Source organism: Ambystoma mexicanum, chromosome 14, assembly GCF_040938575.1.
Source record: "Ambystoma mexicanum isolate Mex_15411 chromosome 14, UKY_AmexF1_1, whole genome shotgun sequence".
In the NCBI taxonomy this organism is placed as follows: Eukaryota; Metazoa; Chordata; class Amphibia; order Caudata; family Ambystomatidae; genus Ambystoma; species Ambystoma mexicanum.
This window is the reverse complement of record NC_090940.1, coordinates 439,525,903-439,547,204: the sequence shown is the minus strand read 5'-3', so window position 1 is coordinate 439,547,204 and position 21,302 is coordinate 439,525,903. Positions and strand designations below refer to the sequence as shown.

Sequence of the window (21,302 nt, the reverse complement as noted above, 5' to 3'; positions counted from 1 at the left end):
TTGGGTGCCTTGTCTGGTACCAGTACATAGTCAGATGGTACACACGAGTGGTTCCCTATTGGTGCGCAGGTCCTTAGTGCACTTGGATCTGTAAATACCTGTGTATCCCCGGCAGATTTAGCTTCCACTTGAAAGTGTCATTCCTGATACTCGAGCTGTTGTGCTAAATCATAGGAATATACACATTATTTTGAAAGAGATTCCTGCTCTGGCACATATTGCTTCTAAGGATTTGGAAAGGATTGCTTTCTTAGACCATTGTAAAATGAACCGTGCAGTAATGTATGTGAAGTCTAAGATTGTGTATGACATAATTCTGAAAGAATGTGATAACCTTAGAATGCTAGGTTTTGATCTCTTGCCCTTTAGTGACAATAGGTTTATGGGGGAGAGCAACACAAATGACAGGAGGCAACATAGGGTGGCGAACCCAGCTAAAATACTGGGTGGTGGTGCAGTGCTGGATGAACAAGTCATTTCATTGAAAAGAAAGATCTTGGCCTCTGGGGAAAGTCGAAATTGGTCTTGGCTCTTGGCGGCATCCAATTGAGATTACTCAAGTCTTCTTCCTTTTCCACTCTCAGGGATTTTAGTTTTAGCTTTTTCTCAATTGTCTCTCTGAATATGCGTGGTCATAACCATCTTTTTAATAATCCTGTGTTATGTCAGGAGCTTAGGAATCATACAATCATTATCCTCCAGAAAACCTGGTCAAGAATCTTGCCTTCCCTGAACTGGTATGCTGTGTATTTCCAGGAAGCCCGGCAAGGGGATTTGGGTCGCCCCTATGGAGGCCTAATGATTCTGGTGAGATCTTGCCCACAAGGGCAGGGGGAGGCCTGCTTTGAGGTTGGCTTTGGCATTATGGCAATACACCTTGAGATTCGGAGGAGGGGTGTTTAACTATACTGATTCTCAACGTGTATTGGCGTTCAGGTATTAGATCTCTGGATGAAGAACCTGACCTCATAATGTCATTTGTTAATGAACGATCTAATACATTTCCTGGGGGACATATCCTATTAGCGGGAGACTTGAATTCTGATTGTATCAAATGTGATACTTTGTTGGAGATGGGGGAAGGAATTAGCCAGCAACATTTAAAATTAGTGAATGAGAGAAGATTGCTTGGGAGGCTCAAAGGTTTGGGCTTGTTCCCTTTAAATGGGACGGTTGTTGGAAATATTTCCCTGCGGCCCACCTGGAACAATGGGTCAGTTTACTCTATCATTGACTATGTTTTTGTTGACATTTGGCTCTTTGAGAAATGTTCCGGGCTGGTAATAACAAGCACAGACCTTAGTGATCATTCTCAGCTATCAGTACATTTTGATAGCCTGTTATTGGCAAGTTCTGGGACTGATCACGAGGATGGTCCGACAGAAATTACTATAAATAGTGGTGCTAACAGAATTTCATGGTCTTTTGTTCTGGCCTCTAGAGTCAATGCCAACCTTAATCAATGGCTTGCTTTGACATCACGTGAGTGAACATCTCATACCTTCACTATTGATAACTTTAAATGCTTTGTGCATAATATATAATTAAGGATAGCCTACTGCAGTAAAAAGGTCCATGATCTAAGAATTAAGAAGCACCCTCACGTCTATAGTAATGATCTGGTCTCTAGGAAGAGAGACGAGATGGCTTGTTAGTCAGATTCAGAACAATAGAATATATTCCAATTTAGAGAAACAAGCTCAGATTAAGAAAACTGAGCAATCTTATAAAAACTGGTTACTCGCATCTAACCACTTGAGAAGTCAGGACAATGCTGACGTTATGTTGACATAATTGAGCAATAAAAACTCCCAGGCTTTTTGGAAACGTATTAATGACACAGATTCAATGCGGACAGGCAGCCTAGTGAATACGATCTCCGAAGAGGACTGGGTATGTAATTTCCAGTTTTTATATGCCCTTCCTGTTAGGCCTCCTCTGAACTTGCCTGACTTTTCCGATCTTGGTGACACAACATATAATATTGTTATTGACCATGAGCTTGTCCTGGAGATGATCAATGGGATTAGCTCTGTCCGAGCTCTGGGACCTAATAAGCTTTCTAATTATCTATTTAGATCTGATCCGACTACCTGGATATGTATTCTAACATATTTATTCACCAACGTAATACGGCTTACGGCTGGAGTACTTTCCACCCTCTTGGTCTCAGGGTATGTTGTCCCTCTCTATAAGAAGTGGCCAGATTGGATACCACCAACTATAAGTCCATAGCAATTCTGGATGCTGATAACAAGGGTTTTGCTGGTATCTTGCTTCAGAATCTAGAATCATGGTCTACCAGTTCTCGAAGAGTTGAGAAATATGATAGGATATGATATTTATAGCATGCCTATACACAAGTGTTTCAAGGCGTGACAGGGCCATGGAGGGGTACAAGAAAGGACAAGACAACAATCTTGCTAGGCCCAGTGACATTGAGATTGCACAAGTGCAGGGGAGAGGGAAGGGGAAGAGTCCAGGGGGAAGGGGAGGTGTGGAAAGTGCTGAGCAAGGGATCAAGAAAACAAGAAGTTGTGCCACCAGCAGGAGGCAAGTGCAAGAGTTAAGCGTGGACAACAGGTGTCATTAAGTGCAGGTAAGGGGATTGTAGGGTTGCAGATACAGACCCAAGTGCAGGGTTACCAGGAGGCAGTGCAGGTATGCAGCTGGGTGGGGAGGGACCTAGGCCGAATTTCAGAGGGTAACCAGGTGCCCAGTTGCAGTAGCAAACAGGGATCAGCAGGGGAGACGAAGAGAGAAGGCAGAAGCAAAGAGGAGACAGTCTTGAGGTGCTTCCAGAACCGAAGATGGTTCTCCTCAAGTTTCAGAGAGGCAGTGGGCTGTTCTAGAAGGAAGCCCCAGCCGAAGAAAGAGATCTACTGCCAACTCGTTGCTTGGAGAAGCGACGGGCCCTGAGGGAGTTGGAACTGGAGGAGCGAAGAGCTTGAGGGGGAAGGTATTTCCAAAGGGAGAGTTGAGGGTATTATGGGCCCAGGCCCCAGTATGCCTTGTGGACAATGCAGAGGGTCTTGAACTTAATCCTTGCAGTCACTGGGAACCAATGACGAGATTGCAGGGATGGAGAGATATGATCTCTGTCTTCAGGCCAAGGACAAGTCTTGCAGTCCTGTTCTGGATGAGTTGCAGAGGGCGTAGAGTAGAACCAGGCAGATTTAGAAAGAGGCTGTTGCAGTAGTCCAGCCTAGACAGAACCAGAGCTCTAGAGACGGTGAGCTTCTGGGGGAAGGAGAGGTAAGGAAGAATACCTCTGAGGAGGTGAAGTTGGTAGTTTGACTTCTCAGAGACGTCAGAAGTGTGAGGAGAAAAAGAAAGTGTAGAGTCACAGATGACCCCGAAGTTCTTAGCCTCACAGGTGGGAGTAGGAAGAGGGCACATGGAGGCCGGCCAGGGAATGACAGGAAAGGAAGGTGCAGGTGTGCCGATGATGAGGATCTCTGTCTTACTAGCATTAAGGCAGAGGTCATTGGCGGCACACCACACCTGGATAGCAGACATACAGTCCGAGATGAGTGACGGAGAAGAGGTGGCAGAGGGGAGCCTGAAAACGAGCTGGGTGTCATCCGCATAGCACTGAAAGTTGGAACAGAGAGCAGCAATGCGGTGGGCGAGGGGTGCCAGGTATTGGTTGAAAGCCAGGGAGAGAGGTTACACCCGTGGGGAACACCACAGGTAGAGAGCGAGATAAAGAAAAGGAAGGACCCAAGTTGGACCTGGGAGGGTCGGTTGGAGAGGAAAGAGGTCAGCCAGGCCAGTTCCAGATCGGTGATACTCAGGTTATCATGGAGGCGGTTGAGCAGGATGGCATGTTTGACCGTGTCAGAGGCAGAAGAGAGATTGAGTAAGATGAAGGGAGATTAGAATCAAGGTTGGAGAACAGGTCTTCATGGATGTTCAGGAGAGCAGTTTCATGCTTCTGGCTGCTCTAAAGCCAGACTGATGGTCATGGAGACAACTAACCGAGTCAGTGTGGAGGTTAAGCTGGGAGATGGGCAGCTTTTCCAGGAATTTTCCCAGGAAAGGACTGATGGAGATCGGGCGATAGTTTGCTTGGCAGGAGGGGTCAGCAGAGGGTTTCTTGAGAAGCGGGTGCACAAGAGAGTGCTTCAGGGGGGAGGGGAAGGCTCCAGTGGCGAAGCAGAGATTGCAGAAGTTGGCCAGGGCAGGAGCAAGAGTGTCAATGTGGTCCTTGATGGTTTTGGAAGAACAGGGAAGAACCTGTTTTGAGGGGACTTTCATAGATCAGACTTGTCTAGAGATCTCATTGGGGGAGAAAAGAGGAAAGGAAGAGAAAGAGGGAAGAGAGGCAGCCGCAGGGGAGCCAGAGGTAGCAGAGAGATAAACGGGAAGAGTCGTACCAAGCGCTACATTTGGATTTGGGGTTCAAACGGATCCTCATGATAGGGGAAAGAACATTGAGAGTATCAGAGAGAAGAGTAGAGCTTGGAAAGGGCTGTATCAGGATGTGAGTCAGCCATAGGTGGAGGAGAGAGAGAGAGAGAGAGAGAGAGAGAGAGAGAGAGAGAGAGAAGGTGGCAGCGAAAAGCCTCAACTGACACATGCTTCATGGGCCAGATGACCGAGAAAGTAGGTGGCAGCGCTGGAGTTAGCTTGGCCTGAGGGATAGAGAGGGAGAGATAGGAAGGAAGGAGGAAGTGTGATCGCTCCAGGAGAAAGGAGTGGTGAGAGTGTTAGAGAGATGGAGGTCTGAGGATATAGGAACATCCAGAGTGAGAGTGAGAGTGAGAGTGAGAGTGAGAGTGAGAGTGAGAGTGAGAGTGAGAGTGAGAGTGAGAGGGAGAGGGAGAGGGAGAGAGAGAATCGCAGAGGTCTCAAGAGTCCAGAGGAGGGACAACCAGGTGGATGTTGAGGTCACCAAGGAGGAGGAGTTGAGTGGTCGAGGCAAGGAGGGAGGAGGAAGGAGGAAGTCGGACCAGGTGGCGGATAGATATTGGCAATGGTGAGTGAATGGCCAGGGGAGAGAGAAAGCCTTCAGACTAGGCATTCGAAGGAGGAGTAGTCCTGCGTAGGAATCACAGAGGGAGGAATCCACTCAGGGAAGATCAAGGTTGCACCTCCACCAGGACGGGTGGATCTTGTAGCCATCAGGGAGGAGAGTGTCAAAGCTTGTGCCAGAGCTGGCCATGAACCATGTCTTGGTGAGACCGAGGACATCGAGGTTGAGTTCTTCGAGAAGGCGGAAGATGTCAGAGGAGTGTTTGACAGCCGAGCAAGAATTGAGAGTGACGATGTGGAGAAGGTTGCCAACCTTGAAAGACATCCGGGAAGGGGTACAACTCAGAGGTACACCCTGTGGAGGTAAAGGAGGAGCCAGAGGTGGGGGGGCACAAGAAGAAGAGAGGGCAAGGTAGCCAAGGAGTGGTCAGAGGTGTGAGGCAAGGAAGCCAGAGAGGAGAGAGAAGGCACAGCTTGAGAAGGAGGAAAGTTGATGAGGCACAGGAAGCGTCTATCAAAGAGGAGAAGGTTGGCCTGAGGGCCTTGCACCAGGATGTTCCCATTCTGGTAGACATTAATGATGACCTTAGAGGAGTCGAGGGGGCCAAGAGGGCCTCCCACTGGGTGCCACCATTAATGGGAGAAGACGACAAAGGAGAGAGCACAGAGACCACATGAGGAGTCCATAGATCTGGCGAAGGAAGACAAAGAGGATGTCGGTGAGGGTCTGTCTGGAGGAAGCGATGGTGTAGGTATCAGCAATATGGATACCAGGGTTAGAGACCAAGATATCCTTTTTGAAGTTCTTCCTACCAGACTTAGTGAGAAGGCTAGGATAGTCAATGGAGGAACAGTTAGAGAAGATAGGAGAAATAGAGAGCGCCATAGGTGGTGGGGGGGAGAAGGAAGAGGATAGAGAGGTGGGGTGGGTAGGGAGTGAGAGAAGAGCAGAAAGGGGTGGTGGGAACACTAAGGGGGAGCGCAGTGGGGTGGTGCAAGCAAAAGAGGCAAAGCATGACGGGAAAAGTAGGGCAGATTAGCACAATGCAGCCACTGGCCACAGACAAAATCAAATTTAACAAACAGAGTGAAACACAATGCAGCCAATGGGCAACGTTAGGTGCTAAACTTTACAAACAGGGTGAAACACAGTACAGCCAGTGGGCACATCTAGATGCGAAACTTTACAAACACAGTACAGCCAATGGGCACAGCTAGATGTGAAACTTTGCAAACAGGGAGAAACACAGTACACCTAATCGGCAGAGTTAGAGGCTGAAGATAGTGAGTCCTGGTGAGACTGAGGGAGGGACTGTCAGAGGAGTAGGCACATTTTTTTGGTAGAGGAAACTAACCCATGGTGAAGTGAAATGTCACATAAGTTCCAGCTTCTCCTGAAGAGTGTAGGAGCACCAGCCCAAATGCAAAAGTGAGGGGTGACAGAGGACCTCCCAGACCCAACCAGGCAGCGAACAGGGAGCAGGGAGGGGCCTTCGTTGAAGGCCTTTGGTGTTGGTGCCGGCTCCCGCCTTCCGGGGCACCAGATAGGCTGAAGAGGAATTACTGTGCCAATCACAGTGGCCCGGTGAAACATAGGCAAGGAGCCAGTAAAGGGTCCAGGAGCAGCCATCTTACAATGTGGAACACATAGGAAAAGCAGGCAGAGGTTGCCTAAGAAGATACTTTCCTCAATAAACACCAACACGATGCATCATCTAACAGTAGTGGTTGTGATGCTACATAAGTTTAGTTGCAGATAAGTAATTACAGCCGTGTCGCGCGCACAGTGGAAAATGCACAGAAAAAGCACTATGGTGCTTTTACAGACAGTGCTTCCAACTGCATACTGAAAGTGCTTCAAACAATTCTTATTCAAGGCCTCGATGGCCTTACCTTCTGTGATTCCACACAGCATCGTGATGAGGGGAGGGAGGAGGCAGGGTGGGGCTGGGGGAGCACACTGCTCAGCTGATCTTCCGGTTGACGGAGAAGATCAGGCAAATTGGTTTCAGGAGGAACATGGACACCTCCCTAAATGGTCTGTTGATTAAATGTTTACAACATCTGGCTTGGGAGAAGGGAAGTAATCCCATCTAGTTTGCCTCTGTTGACCTGGCAACTGCCTTTGATGTGGTAGATCATAAATTGCTGTAGTAAAAACTTCATAAATGGGGTATCCACCATGAATTATTGGCTTATATGATAATTCTTCTATACAAGTTTGCTCAAACCATCAAGGCCTGTTATCCCGCCAGATTTCGACCTTAAGGGGTGTCAGGCAGAGCTGGGCTTTGGCCCCTTGTTTATTTAACTTGTATATGGCAGATATTGGAGAATATATGCAACCTAAAGCACTAGCAACACCAAAACATCATAATCTGAGAACCCTATGGCTGGCCTATGCAGATGAGGTTTTGATCAATGATTCAACCCCTATAGGTTTGAAACGCCTGCTTAAGCATTTATCAAACTTTGTCGAGGTTCACTCTTTATCAATCAATTCCTCGAAGACTAAAGAAATGCATTTGACTAGTTCTATAAAAAAAAAAGGTGACCTTTTGGAGGTGGATTCAATCATAGTCAGTGGCCACCATTGACTCCCAAATCTATTTAGGCTTCTTTATTAGCGCTAAACATAATAAAACTGTGATTCGGTCTTGAGTACGAACACAAACAATTGCACTCTCTAATCACTTGCATAGAGTGGATTCTCGTTATGGCAGATTTCCCTTCTACCTTGTATTCGTTTTTTATGAGGGGAACATAGTGCCAAAGATCCTTTTTGGAATAGAAGTCTATGATTTATCAACAGTTGATTATTTGTGTGTTCTTGAAGCCCTTATTTGGAGTAAGGTTTTGTCTGTTCCTGGCTGAATACCGCTCTTAGCAATTCGCCATGAGCTTGGTTTAATCTCCCTAAAAGCTTGGGCTAAGTGGAGGTATCTTTCATTATATAGGAACATCTTGGTTTCTAGTGAAGGCTCTCTATTTGCGGACCTTAGAGAAATATCTAAGTAAAAGGGCTCGGTGCTATTGCAAGACCTTGTGGGGTTATGCTCCACCCTATTAGCAGAATGTGCATGCAATGTGTGTGACCTGATAGGAAATCTGTGTAAAGTAAAAACAGGCTCTCTATGACCTGAATTCGGTCCATACCGTGAATGGTTTCCATCAGTATACCACCCGAAACGGAGTTGTGCATTTCACCCGCCTTTCTGACTAAAGAGGTTGAGACCAATGCTTTAAACAAACTATAAATCCCTTCATTAACGAACATTACAGTTAATAAAGTACTCATCTGCTATGCTCTCTGAGCATGAAAGAACGAGGAAGGGGATTCCGGTTTAAGGGACGTTATAAGCCTGAATGGACTGTGATTGGGGGGGAAGTGATCACATGTTTCTTGTTAAACTACTCATTTCTGTTGGGGTTCCTGGGAAATCTAGTCAAGTTTAAAATGGTTAGTGTTTGTTTCAAAGATGCTGTTCTGTGACATTCAAGAGAGAGGAGCATAATACGAACCTGCGTGCTTGCCTTAGAATCTTATTTTTTACCTTGGTGGATTGGCACAACCAAGGACAAGAGGCTATTGGTGTGATCACTTTCCTCTGCAGGTGCCTCCCTCTGGAACAGCCTCCCTGCCCCTCTCAAACTTCAGCAGTACCACCCGAAGTTCCAGAAGCAGCTCAAGACCTTCCTTTTCTCCTCGGCTTTCTCTTCCTCCCTCCCCTGCTAACCTACCTGTCTGCTGCTCTGACTGGTTGCTTGCTTACCCTCAGTCTCACTGGGTACCAGGCTCCTCTTTGACCAGTCTCCCCTGAACTGCCTCCGGGCCTGTCGCGCACTATGGGGTGCAACTTTAACCTCTACAGTCCCCCACCTTCTTGCATTTACCCAGAGCCACACTGCCCTGGCTGCACTTACTCAGAGCAATGCTGCCCTGATTGAACTTTTCCCTTCCCTTCCCCTGCACTTTGCATTCTGCACTTGCACAATCAGAATGACAAAAGGCCTAGTAAGATCGTTTGTTTTGTCCTCCCTCCATACCCTCCCTTGTCTTGTCGCGCCTAGAAACACGTGTACAGGCGCGTTATAAATTACTTCTTTCCTATTGTCATATCATACGGAAGAGCATCTCTAGTGCGATGTTTTGATGGATCTACAGAAGTTTCCCTAAAAGTTATTGCATTGCTCTGCTTCCAGCAGGTATTGTCAATTATCATTGTCGAAGACCTTCTCACTGTCAAGACTGAGTGGCCCATATGAGAAGTCGTTTACTACATAACGTCCAGAACAATTCTGATGTTGTCAGTGGTCCTTCAGTGATGCACAAACCCAGCCTGGTTCCTGTGCAGTACCTCCTTCACTACCATTGCAGGTGTCTCATCCAAGATTTTTCTTATTTTGGTCTCGTGGTTGATAATGAGATTGGGCTGTAATTACTACATTGCAAAGGGTCACCTAATGGTTTTGGTAAGAACAAATCGTTTGAGCACTTTATAGGTTTAAAGAAGTCAGTAGTCTGGATAAAGGCATCATCTATGTGCAATAACAGGATGGACGGTTCATTCTTACGTAATTTGTATAATTCTGGGGCAGGATGGGTCCGGAGCCTGTTGCATAGCAGCTTTATTCTAGAATTTTCTTGCATAGGCCCGCAAGCCACACTCCCAGGCGGTACCTCCCTCACACATACCACCCAACCGTCCGTCCCTTTCTCTGTTTCGAACGAGACCAAGCCGACCGCAGCAATTCCGTCACATTGCACACAAACGTGGAGTAAACCTCTCGGGTCACATGCCCAGTGGGTTCCGGTGCGGTGCAGGTTGTCCTCTCTAACTGTCTTTTTCACCGACCCACACAGAAACTGCATATCCTGTTGGAGCAAGCCCACGTGTGGTGGCTTGCAATGCAGATCTTTTTTAGGTACTTCTCTTCTGAGCAGACTAGCGTGCTGGGAGGAGACTTTTGGAACATCAGCATCCAAGGTACCAGCCACGCTTGCAAACCTATTTGCCAGGTACATCCACGAATATGATGGGTAGCTTTACAGGAGTTGGTCCATTTGGGGTCTATTGGAATTGTTACCCTGCCCCTGCAATTAATATCTGCACTGCAGAGCTATGAGGATGGCCTGCCTCATTTGTGTGATGCGGCCGATCTCAGGCACGAGTGATTCTTATTAGACATTATACCAGAGACGTTGGAGCTGGCTTGGTGTTTAGGTAGCTTCTTAACTAGAGTGACGTTGCTATATATTTAAAGCAATGTTAAAATGGTCTGGGACCTCGGGTGTACATGTAAACTAGTCACAGGGAGAGGGAGGACCTCTGCGGCACTGAACATGAAAGATCAAGGGATCTTGACATTTATTGACCACACCTCACTGTTGCAGAGAGGTTTTTGAGGAAAGCTGCGATCCAATTCAGGGTGATAACTCTGATACCCATGTAAAATGTCATTCTTGCTAAAAAGATAGTGTGGTCAACATTCTCTTAGGCTGGTGTGAAATCCAGGAGAAGGAATGCCACTGTCATTGCCATTGGTTGGTTAATGTCTTGATTCTGCAACATATTTTCTGTGTCAAGGGGCGAATTACTCTGCTCATATTAATCAGGGGTCCTGTACTGCCTGACTGCGAGAGTGGATTGGTCTTTTACAGAGTCTGTTTTCTCAGTTGACAGTATGGATTGGATGCTGAACATACTAAATGCGACATGCATGCATTTGTTTTTTGACTGTGAGCAGAACAGGTTTGTAGTTTTAACCAGGATTTGTCTATGAACAAAGTGTTAGGGTTCTGTTGTAGAGTGCAGAATTCCTAGTTGTCTTTACTATTTTTACTTGTTGCTGACATAGCGATACAACTTTCAGTTAGGCATTAGGCAATGTAAGCTGTCCTAGTTGTGATGGTCATTTCTGCCTGCTAGCGTGGAATGGAGTTCTGTGGTGATCGCTCGCAGTCTCTGGGTGGAATGTATAGGTTCAGGGAATGCAGGACAAATAATGGGGTGTGTGTGGGGTCGAGTTTAAGGGGGAACTGTCGCTATTCAGTTGAATGCATTACATCAGCTAAGGGGAATCTGGTGGTCCTAGACTGTCTGTGCCAAAGGTGACATTTTGGGGTTGGGTGTTGGGGAGTTCTACAGATAGCAAGAGTACTTATTCCTTGAGCACCCCCTTCCGGCTGGCTCCCTGAGGATCCTAGGGGAGGGCTAGTCTAGAGGAGAATCACTGGAGGGGAAATGTGGTCTGCAACTTGTATCTAGGGGGGGTGGAGGGAAGGTTTGAGGATGACTTGAAGGGCGAGGTTTTAGTAAGGGAGGAATACAAGAGTGCAGTGAGTGGGAGGGATCCAACAAGCTAGTATGGTTGGAACACCTAATGCTGTCTTTAGACCCAGGGCCAGGAAGGAGGGCAAAGGGGTGCCAGGGATCCTAGGGGAGCGAAGTGGTAAGGGGCCTAGAATTCTAACAGACTGTGCAGACATGAGAAAGCTAACGGAGGAACTGGACTGGGACAAGGAGGCCCTCAGGTCTTGAAGAGATCAACTGTCCCAGTGACTATAGTAGAACGATAGGGTGGATTTATGGAAATGGGGTCCCTGGGAGGTTCATTGATGAAGGGAGTGTTCACGACCCTGGGAAGATCATCAATCACAGAAACAGAATTGCCTCGGGCCAACAGTTGTTTTAGGTATGAAGGTTGTAGGCTCATGGGGAGTGTGAATTTAGTCTTGGGGTGTCCTCAGTGGGTTGGGAGAGTGGCAGAATCATTGGGCTGGCCGGATTCATGTTCAATTTAAAAATCCGGCCATAGGTCAAAGCAGCAAGCAACTACCCTGCAGTTAAGGCCACCTCTGGGCAATCCTGTTCAGGGTTTGTATACAAACTGAGGTGTGGGCGAGGCAATGGATGCCTGTGCGGCTGGACCGTTAGCAAGGGGAGCTACTTAAGGAATTATTGCTCTGCAAGATCAGGTGAGCAGTCGTGGTAGGAGGGATCCCAGTAGGGTGGAACATGGTTTGGTCCTGTGTTGGAAGAGCAGGGGATACGGGGGTGACAATTCCTGAGTAATGTTGGGGTAATGGACCTATCAAGCAAGAAGAGGGAAACCAGGTTGTCACAATCCTACATCCAGATGGTACAGAAATTCATTAGTATTATATTGTATATCATTGTATGTTGGATGATCTACAGCCCATGCGATATACACTGTCGGCCAGAGAGCAAGCAAGGCGAAGAGACTAAGAGGGTCATTTTTTAATAGATTGGAGGGCACAAAAAAGAAAGTGTAAAATGCTTTCCCACTTTCCTTTTACACTCCAACCCATGTTCCTGCTGACACAAGGTGGAGGAGAGGCAGGGTGAGGAGATAACATCTCTGCTGTGCTTTTCTCCCCCGTCTTCAGTGAGCCCTTCCTTTTACACCTGCACAGTATTTTTATGCAGGCAGAACATTAATGGATTACAATGGAATACACCTAATGAGCTGCAGGTGGATTCCCTTTTAACACATTTTAAAACTCTGTCTGCACAGCGTATTTACAGAGTTTTATATATCTCAACAATGAGCATAAAATTGAAGAGCAAAGATGTTTACTCTTTAGTTTTACTCTCTGCATTGAGCGTGAAAGAAATGGCATGTTGGGGACCTCACAGCAAGCAAGAGCAAACCTAGGCAGTCCCCCGCATGCAATTGCTAGGTCTTATAGGTTGACCTCCTGGGAAGCATCACCCTTTGCCAGCCACCCATTCGTTTGGCTGTCCGATGGCAGGCCGCCAATGTGCTCACTGCAAAGAGCACATGGGAACCAGTCACGTGTGTCTAAACAACCAATCACGGGCAGTTTGTTCCTTTCAAGGTCACAAAGTGGATGCGGGACCTCAGGCAATAGAGGATCGTGCTCATGAAGGCTGAGGGTCAGGCCCACCGGTAGGCCAGGTGCGACTAGGCAACAGAATTCAAAGATGCATCCACAAATACAAATTTGGTGCTGGCACAGGGGTGCGAGCTTTCAATAAGGCAGCAGCATGCTTGTTTGAAGGCTGATGAGGTAAGGTAACTGGAGTGCTTGGGGGGGGGTAGTGCAGGGATTTTGAAAGTATTTTAGGATTGTTGATTTTCTTAATCAGTGGATGATTCCCAAGAGACCATAACATAACATGTAATAGAAACTTCTATATTTGTAGTCCCGCTGCCCCATCAGTCATATGACCCTTCCCTCTATGTCTGTGTCTCACTGCGTCCAAGCATAAGGAGAGGCTGTGCCATGTACTGACTTTGCACATGTGCGCAGCTAATGATCTTGCTTGCTTGCTACTTTTGTTTTTAAATATTCTTGTGCTTGATCATGTTCTGATTGCAGAATTATGCTTTGGGCCTCGTTCCGAAATGTTCCCTGCCCTCATGAGTTCCCCATGTCTCCCTGAAAGTACCCCTTTTTCTGGAGATTCCATTCATCTCTGAAGCGTGATCCCTATTCCTGAATACTTTATGCATCTAAATTGGGCACAGCATCTCTTTTCTCTCTCTCTCTCTTTCTCTCTCTTCTCTCTCTCTCTCTTCTCTCTCTCTCTTCTCTCTCTTCTCTCTTGTTATCCCTCTCTCTCTCTTCTCTCTCGTTATCCCTCTCTCTCTCGTTATCGCTCTCTCTCTCACCCCCACTCTCTCTCTCTCTTGAAAGTGAGCATACGATCGATTCTGGATAGGTCCTCTGTCTTTCTCTGAAGTGTGCACCTAATTCTAGCGAGGCCCAGGTTTTGCATATTCCTGAAGGTCTGAGTCCCCCTGAAGTGTGCATCCTGCTCTTGAAGATTCTTAGACTCTCTAACGTGTGCATTAAATGTGTGTGGGCCATAGGACTCTCTAACAAATGCACTACAATACTTAAGTGCAGTATCTTCTTCCCTCTCTTAATTTAGCTCCCTCTGAGTGCTTCTCCTAATAGAAAGTTTCAGCGTGTGCAAAGTGCACTGCTTAGTATGTTATGGATCTCAGTATTTGATGACTAACACACAGTGCTTCTTGTGGTGAGAAGGAGGGATGGGGGGAGCGGGGGGGGCAACATCCATATGAACACCATCCTCACTGATTCTTTTTTCCCATTTCTTACAGATTGAGAAACTTCACCAACAGCTGGTTATCCAAAAGAAGGAAACACAGGAGGAGAATGAGAAGATGGTGAGTGTCACATATATCCAGCCCTACAATACACGTCCAAACAGTAGTCCCAACCCTCTATGTCAAGTGTTTATAGAGAATGGATAAGAAATCATGCCCGAATCATATCTATCCCGACAGCACACAATGAACATTGCATGCACAACTAAAGCCATTAAACCTTACACGCCCAATCCATCAGCAAATAGCTCCCACAGCATGCATTTGACTTTATGCATCCAACGCTACTGTACATGGCCAACAATGCATGAACAACCCTTCAAATCCAATCCTGCGTATATGTGCCAACTAAACAGCCTTCCCTGTCCTGCAATCACTATTAAGGATAATATCCCTATCCTATCACCAGCTCTCACTGTTTTGGTCAATAGCAGCCTCATGCGAGGGTCAGTGCCCAAATGTTCCAAGATTCCCACTATCGCATCATTGTTGAAAGACCCTTCTGCAGACATGAATATCCTGGCAAACTAATGCCTTATTACAAAAAATGCTTTCATGTGCAAACATTAGAGAAAGCTGCTATAGAGCAACTCCTTGATTATTTGGAATCCAGCAACCTCTTCATCATTACCAATGAGGCTTCCAGCCCTCCCCGAACACTGAAACTGCCTTACTGTACAGAAAGGAAGTATCTCTGTCCATTCCAGATAATTCCCATGCTGACTTGTTTCTCTTTAACCTCTTAGCTGCCTTTGGCACCGTTCACCACCAAATCCTGCTGCAGGGACTCCAACACTAGTTTGGCATCAAGGCACCGTCCTAGAGTGGATCACCTCCTTTCTGCATGCTAGAATCACCTCAGTCACACCTGGATCTTTTGGCTCTCAATCCTTCAACTTCAGATACAGCATACCCCAAGGCTCTGTCCTTTCCTCATGGTTGTTTAAATGCTATGTAAAACCATTGGTGGAGATTATGGATTCTTTCACTCTTCCTTCCCAGGTGTATGCTGAAGACAGACAATTTGCTTTCTATCTTCCCAACCTGATAATAATGCTCAGAACAGCTCTTTCAAATGGATTGTGTCCTCCCACGTATTCCTTATCTTTGTTTCCATCTTCAGCTGTTTTGGAAAAAGTTTCTTCTCGGCAGGGGGCACTGTGAGTCGAAACGGTCGACCCGATGTCCCTCGAGGGCTTCCATCTCGGTTGACGTCATTATCGAGTATATATACCATGCGCAGCGCCTATTGACTTCAGTTCTGTTTTTCTGCAAATGCAATAGCTTTGAGAATTACAGCGCACTTCAGTTTTCGTCAGAAAATGCTTCGACAAGGCCTCGTCTTCGACCCCTACTACTCCAAAGACTGGTCTTAAAAAGTGCCTTAAATGCGGCACCAAAATGTCCATCACAGGCCTGCATGAGATTTGCATCTGGTGCCTGGGCGTCGAGCATGAAACCTCTGACTGTCAGTCCTGCCAGTCGATGAAAGGTGAGGCCTTAAAAGAGCGTAAAGCTAAACTGTGAGTGGGTATTAGTGCCCCAAAATCCCCTTCCACTCCATCGAAATTTGGGTTGTCCAATGAGTCGAGAGATTCATCTCATAACAAAATATCCAAAAAATGATCTCACTCAAATAGCAGACACTACTCTTCATCAAAACAGTCGAAGAGAAGGCATACATCGCCCTCTTCTTCCTCTTCTTCAGATACTTCTCAGGAAAGGAGTGTAGTCTGCCCGACTGAATCCTCCACTAAGGATGAGTGGGACCTTTTGAGGAAACAAATGGTTAAAATCTTCGAAGAAGAGGGCCCCGTCCTCCTCGAAACACAAAAAAGGTGGCCATGCTCCAGTCGATGACAAGCATAAGGCCAAGGCAAAACCCCACGCGCCCTCAAGCCTGGGTCATAAGCCAAAGACTTTTAGAGATTTTTGGAGTACTCAACGCAATGAGAAATCCTTGAAGACACCATTGGGTCGAGTCCCTCGAAGCACAAATTCAAAAGTAAGTCACTGATACCATTAACGCCACCGATGTTGACACCGTTGACTACCTTGACACTGATTCAGTCTAAAAGCAAGACATCGAAGCCTGCAGTGAAGTCATCAATGCCTTTGCCACAAAAACTTCAGGAAAAGGGTTTTAAACCTTTATCTATAAAGGACTTTTTCAGGTCTTTAAACTCAACATATGAGGGTTGATACGTCAGGTGATAGCCCACCTTGTGGCTTCAATTGGATTCTTCTATTATACATAGGGATACTCCTAATGTCCCTGAATTTTTCATCTCATAGGAGACCAAAGTCAGGGAGCTACATGATACCCTACAATCAGCTAGTGGGGTTGACACCTCTCCAGAATTAGACTCTGGGAAGCCGGACACCGCTGATCATGCAGATGCATCATATAGAACTAGGGTTATAGATTTCCTAGGATGGAGTAGACCCGCCCCTCCATTTGAGCAGGACGATCTTGCGGACATATTGGACAAAGGTCCACAAAATGACCCCATACTACCCTTTCATGTAGCACTCCAAAAAAGAGTAATGACAAACTGGGAGGTTTCAGAATCTAGCCCTGCAGTTAATATAAACCTCACCCAAACATACAGGCCATCTAGTAGCGACCCTAGCTACCTGTCAAAACATCAGACACCGGAAAGTTTAGTGGTCCAAGCAGCTACATCCACCTCTAAGCAAGCTGCATACCCACCTATCCCTCCAGATAGGGATGATAAACGTATTGATTCATGGGCAAAGAAAGTCTTTTCGGCTGAAAGCATGGCATTAAAGACGGCTAACTCCCCATGTGTACTAACAAAATTCACATTCACCCTGTGAGATTGTATAGCTATGGCGGCTGATCACATCCCCGAAGGGGAGGAAAGAGACGGCTTCATGAACCTAATAAGAGATGGAAAAGAGGCCATGTGTGAGTCTCTTCAATCAGATCTGGACTCTGCTGACAGTATCAGCAGAGCCATGGAAGCAAGCACTGTTATACGCAGGTTGCGTGGTTGAGGAAGCAGGATTTGCACCTGACATACAATCTAGACTCCTCAACATGCCCTTTGACGGCTCTCATTTATTTGGTAATAACGCTGACAAAAGCCTTGAAAAGCTGCAGACCTAAAAAGTGGCAGCCAGGTCACAAGGTGCCAACATCAGGCAGCCACAGCCATTTCACCCCAGCGGATCATCTTGGGGGTAAGTCCTTTTGATTCTATTCCTCACTTGGAAGAGCCAGAGGACAGGCTGGTGAAAGAGGACAAAGAAGATTCCCTCGAGGTGGATGAGGCAGAGGTGCAAAGCCTGCCCAAGCAGCAGCATCTTTACCATCAGCCGCTGCTTCAGCTGCCTCATAACCTCTCTGAGGTCTTGACTCACGACACCCCGGTGGAAGGCAGACCGTCACAGCATCTGAAAGAATGGCAAGGTATTACTTCGGATGCATGGGCACTGGAAGCAGTAGCCCATGGTTACTGCATCCTCTTTATACAGAGACCTCAGGATCATCCATCCAGACGCCATTCGCTAAATGTTCCAGATCCATTCCTGTTGCAGAACATTTTGAGCCTGCTAGAGAATGGTGCTATAGAACGAGTACCTGTAATGGAGAGGAACAGAGAATGGTACTCTCCCTATTGCCCCCAAAAGGATGGTGGATTGAGACCCATCATGGACTTGAGATACTTGAACAAGTTCCTCAGTAAGGACAAGTTCAAGATGGTCACACTTTCCCAGATCCTTCAGGCCCTCCAGCTCTAGGATTGGATGGTATAATTGGACCTTCAGGATGCTTATTTTCATGTGCCTATCCATCACAAGCACAGAAAATACTTTAGGTTCACCGTTGGCGGTTCCCATTTTAAGTTTAGAGTTCTGCCATTCGGGCTCACCTCTGCCTGAGGGTTTTCACTAAGCTGATGGCAGTGGTGGCACTGAGTCTCAGGAGAGGGGGGATTCACAGCTACCCCTACCTGGACCATTGGCTGATCAAGGAACGTTCACCCGAACAGGCCTGGAAACACCTCTGAGCATAACCTGCAACTCTCTACACAGACTGGGCTTTTCCCTCAATAACAAGAAGTCCCACATGATACCATCTCAGAGACTCCAGTTCATTGGAGCAGTCCTGGATGCCTCCTTGGGAAAAGCCTTGTCACCCGAGCTGAGGGCTCAACACATTTTGCAGATGGTCACCAAATTCCAGCGTGCCCAGCATCTTCCGGCCTTTTGACTTTTTGAGGTTGCTCGGCCTGCATTTTTCTGGTGCCAGAGTCCCGCCTGAGAATATGATCCCTTCAATGGACTCACATGACACAGTGGTCCCAATTCTCTGACAGGATGTCAGACCTTCTTCAGGTTCCAGGCAGAGTAGCACAGGATCTCTTTTGATGAGCCTGCGAGGACAACATTCTGGAGGGAGAACCTTTTTGTTAGCAAGGGCCGAAGATAACAGTAGTTACAGACACCTCACTCACAGGGATGGGAGCCCACATCAACGTTCTGACAGTCCGCAGTCACTGCCCTGTGTACGTGGAAAGAATGCCCTGATAATGATGGACAAACAGTGGCCATGTACTACCTCAACAAGAGAGGAGGTGTACGGTCACTACCACTGTGCAGAGAGGCAATGCTGCTCTGGTTCTGGGCAATTCAAGAAGGAATATCCCTGTCGGTAGTTCACCTAACCGGTGAGGAGAACACCAGCGGCAGACGCTCTGAGCAGGCAGAGCCCAGTCTCCCATGAGTGGGAACTTGCTCAGGAAGTCCTTCAAGAGATCTTCAACCTTTGGGAAACCCCTCAAGTCGATCTGTTCACGACCAGTGTCAATTGGAAGTGCGAACTGTATTGCTCCAGAGAATTTCCCTGAAGAGGAGCTCTGGGAGAAGCGTTCATAGTAGACTGGAAATTTCCACTCCTCTATGCATTTCCTCCAGTCCCCATCATTCCTCACGTGATAAGGAGGTTGAGAAAGTTCGGGAAACCCATACTCCTAATTGCCCCGAATTGGGCCAGGAGGATGTGGTGTCCGGACCTTATGTACATGTCCTTTTACCCTCCAATGCGTCTTCCTCAAAGAGAGGACCTTCTCTTGCGAGAGAAGGGTTGGGTTCTCCAACCAGAGGTCAAGACATTCAACTTTCATGTATGGTTTCTGAGGTACAAGGATTGGGACATCCCTGATCATGTAATGGAGATTTTGATTTCAGCCAGAACGCCAGCAACAAAATCCTTATACCACTGCTGTTGGAACAAGTTCTGCAGCTGGTGTAGGGAAAGAGACTTGGACCCTTTTCAATGCGATACACCTACAGTGTTATCTCTTCTGCTGCATTTAGATAATTTGGGGATCTAGATTGGAACAATTAAGTGTTATCTAGCAGCGCTTTCCATATTCAAGCGCACTCGGATGAGGCATCATACACCTGTGTAGAGGCACGTTATAAATGCCATATCATATTTCTTAAAGGAGTCACAAATGTGTTTCCTCCTACACCTTTATAGTCCCAACTTGGGACCTTAATTCGGTCTTAAAAATTATGACGTGTGCTCCTTTTGAGCCACTCCATTCCTGCCTATTGAGGTTGCTAACTTTCCAAACTATTTTGTTAGTTGCGATAAAATCAGCCTGGAGGGTGAGTGAGTTGCAGGTCTTATCCTGGAAACCTCTGTTTACCACTTTTTACAAGGATAAGGTTGTCTTTAAGGTCAAACCCTCTTTTCTACCTAAAATTGTATCGAATGACCATCTACCACAGAAAATTGTGATTCCAGCCTTCTATCCACCACCTCATCCTGGCAGGGAAGAGGAAAGGTTTCATAGACTTGATCCAAGGAGAGCTCTAAGCTTGTATGTTTCAAGAATGGCAAAGTTACATCAACACAACCAACTTTTCATTGGATATATAGGACACAAACTAGGTCTGTCAGTACCCAAACAAACCCTATCCAGATGGATAATACAGACTATTTCAGAGTGCTACAGGCTAGCTGAAAAAGAGCCCCCTGTGGGCTTAAGGGCTCATTCCATTAGGGGCATGGCAACTTCCTCTACCCTCAGAGGGGAGTTTTGATAAAGGATATCTGTGAGGCAGCTACCTGGTCTACCATCCACACGTTTATGAAACATTATTATTTAGACACTTCTAACAATGAGGGAAGATTTGGGAAGGCAGTTCTATGCGCAATTCGTGACAAACAATAACACTCAAATTCTTACACCCTAATCCAAAAGAACTTAATACTGCTTTGGGAGTCTATCGTAAGATGAGGAATATGTGGGAAGACACAATCTATTCGAAGAACAAGTAACTTACCTCTGGTAACGTTCTTTCGATTGGATGTTCCTCCCACATATTCCTCATCAACCCTCCCAACCTACCCCACTGTAGAATTTCCAGGCTTTTGACTTTGAGCTCTTTTAAAGGCTGATAAACTAAAGGCACTCAATAATGTCGGTAATTCTGCATATGGGTGGCGTAAAAACAGAACTGAAGCCAATGGGCCCTGCGCATGGTATATATATATTCGATGATGATGTCAACCGAGATGGAAGACCTCGAGGGACATCGGGTCAACCGTGTCGATGCATAGCACCCTCTGCCGAGAAGAACATTTTTGCTGAAGCAGCTAAAGCTGGACACGAAGATTTCATAAGGTGAGGAATACGTGTGAGGAACATCTAATCGAAAGAACGCTGCCATGGGTAAGTAATTTGTTCTTTTGCCTTGAGATGCTACAAGAATGGATGATTGACCGCCACCAATGAATGCACGCATCCCCATCTGAAATCATTTTTATGGGCACTAACAACCCAGTGACTCCATTTTAAATGGCCAACCACTTGGCCCTGCCTCCAGTCCCTGGGTTTCTTCTTCAGCAACACTTTATCCCTCAACAAGCAGATCAGGGAGAAGATGGAGGTCACTAGGGCCTTAATACTGGCAAGAACGAAATACTGTAACGGCTTGTACCTGGGCCACACCCCACAACTCATAAAAAATAAAGCAGCTCAATTGATTAGGGGCAGAAGCCTTGTAATTGTATTTCTCCTTCCCTGAATGTCCCGCGTTTGCTCCCTCTGACAGAAAGGATTGACTTTAAAGTACTGTACATCATACACAAAGCCGTCCCAGGCAGCTTTCCATGTTACATTAACCCTTACCTCAAGATATGCCGCCCACCCAATGATATA

At 46.6% G+C, this 21,302-nt stretch overlaps 1 protein-coding gene across 2 annotated transcripts in view; it reads left to right on the top strand.

The window, feature by feature from the left end:
- Positions 1-21,302, top strand: part of BBOF1 (basal body orientation factor 1) — a 441,525-nt gene that overhangs the window by 84,698 nt on the left and 335,525 nt on the right. For both annotated transcript variants that reach the window (XM_069637643.1, XM_069637642.1), the window contains exon 3: positions 14,095-14,160. In XM_069637643.1, the coding sequence (XP_069493744.1) occupies positions 14,095-14,160 (66 nt within the window). The remainder of the gene's footprint in view (positions 1-14,094; positions 14,161-21,302) is intronic.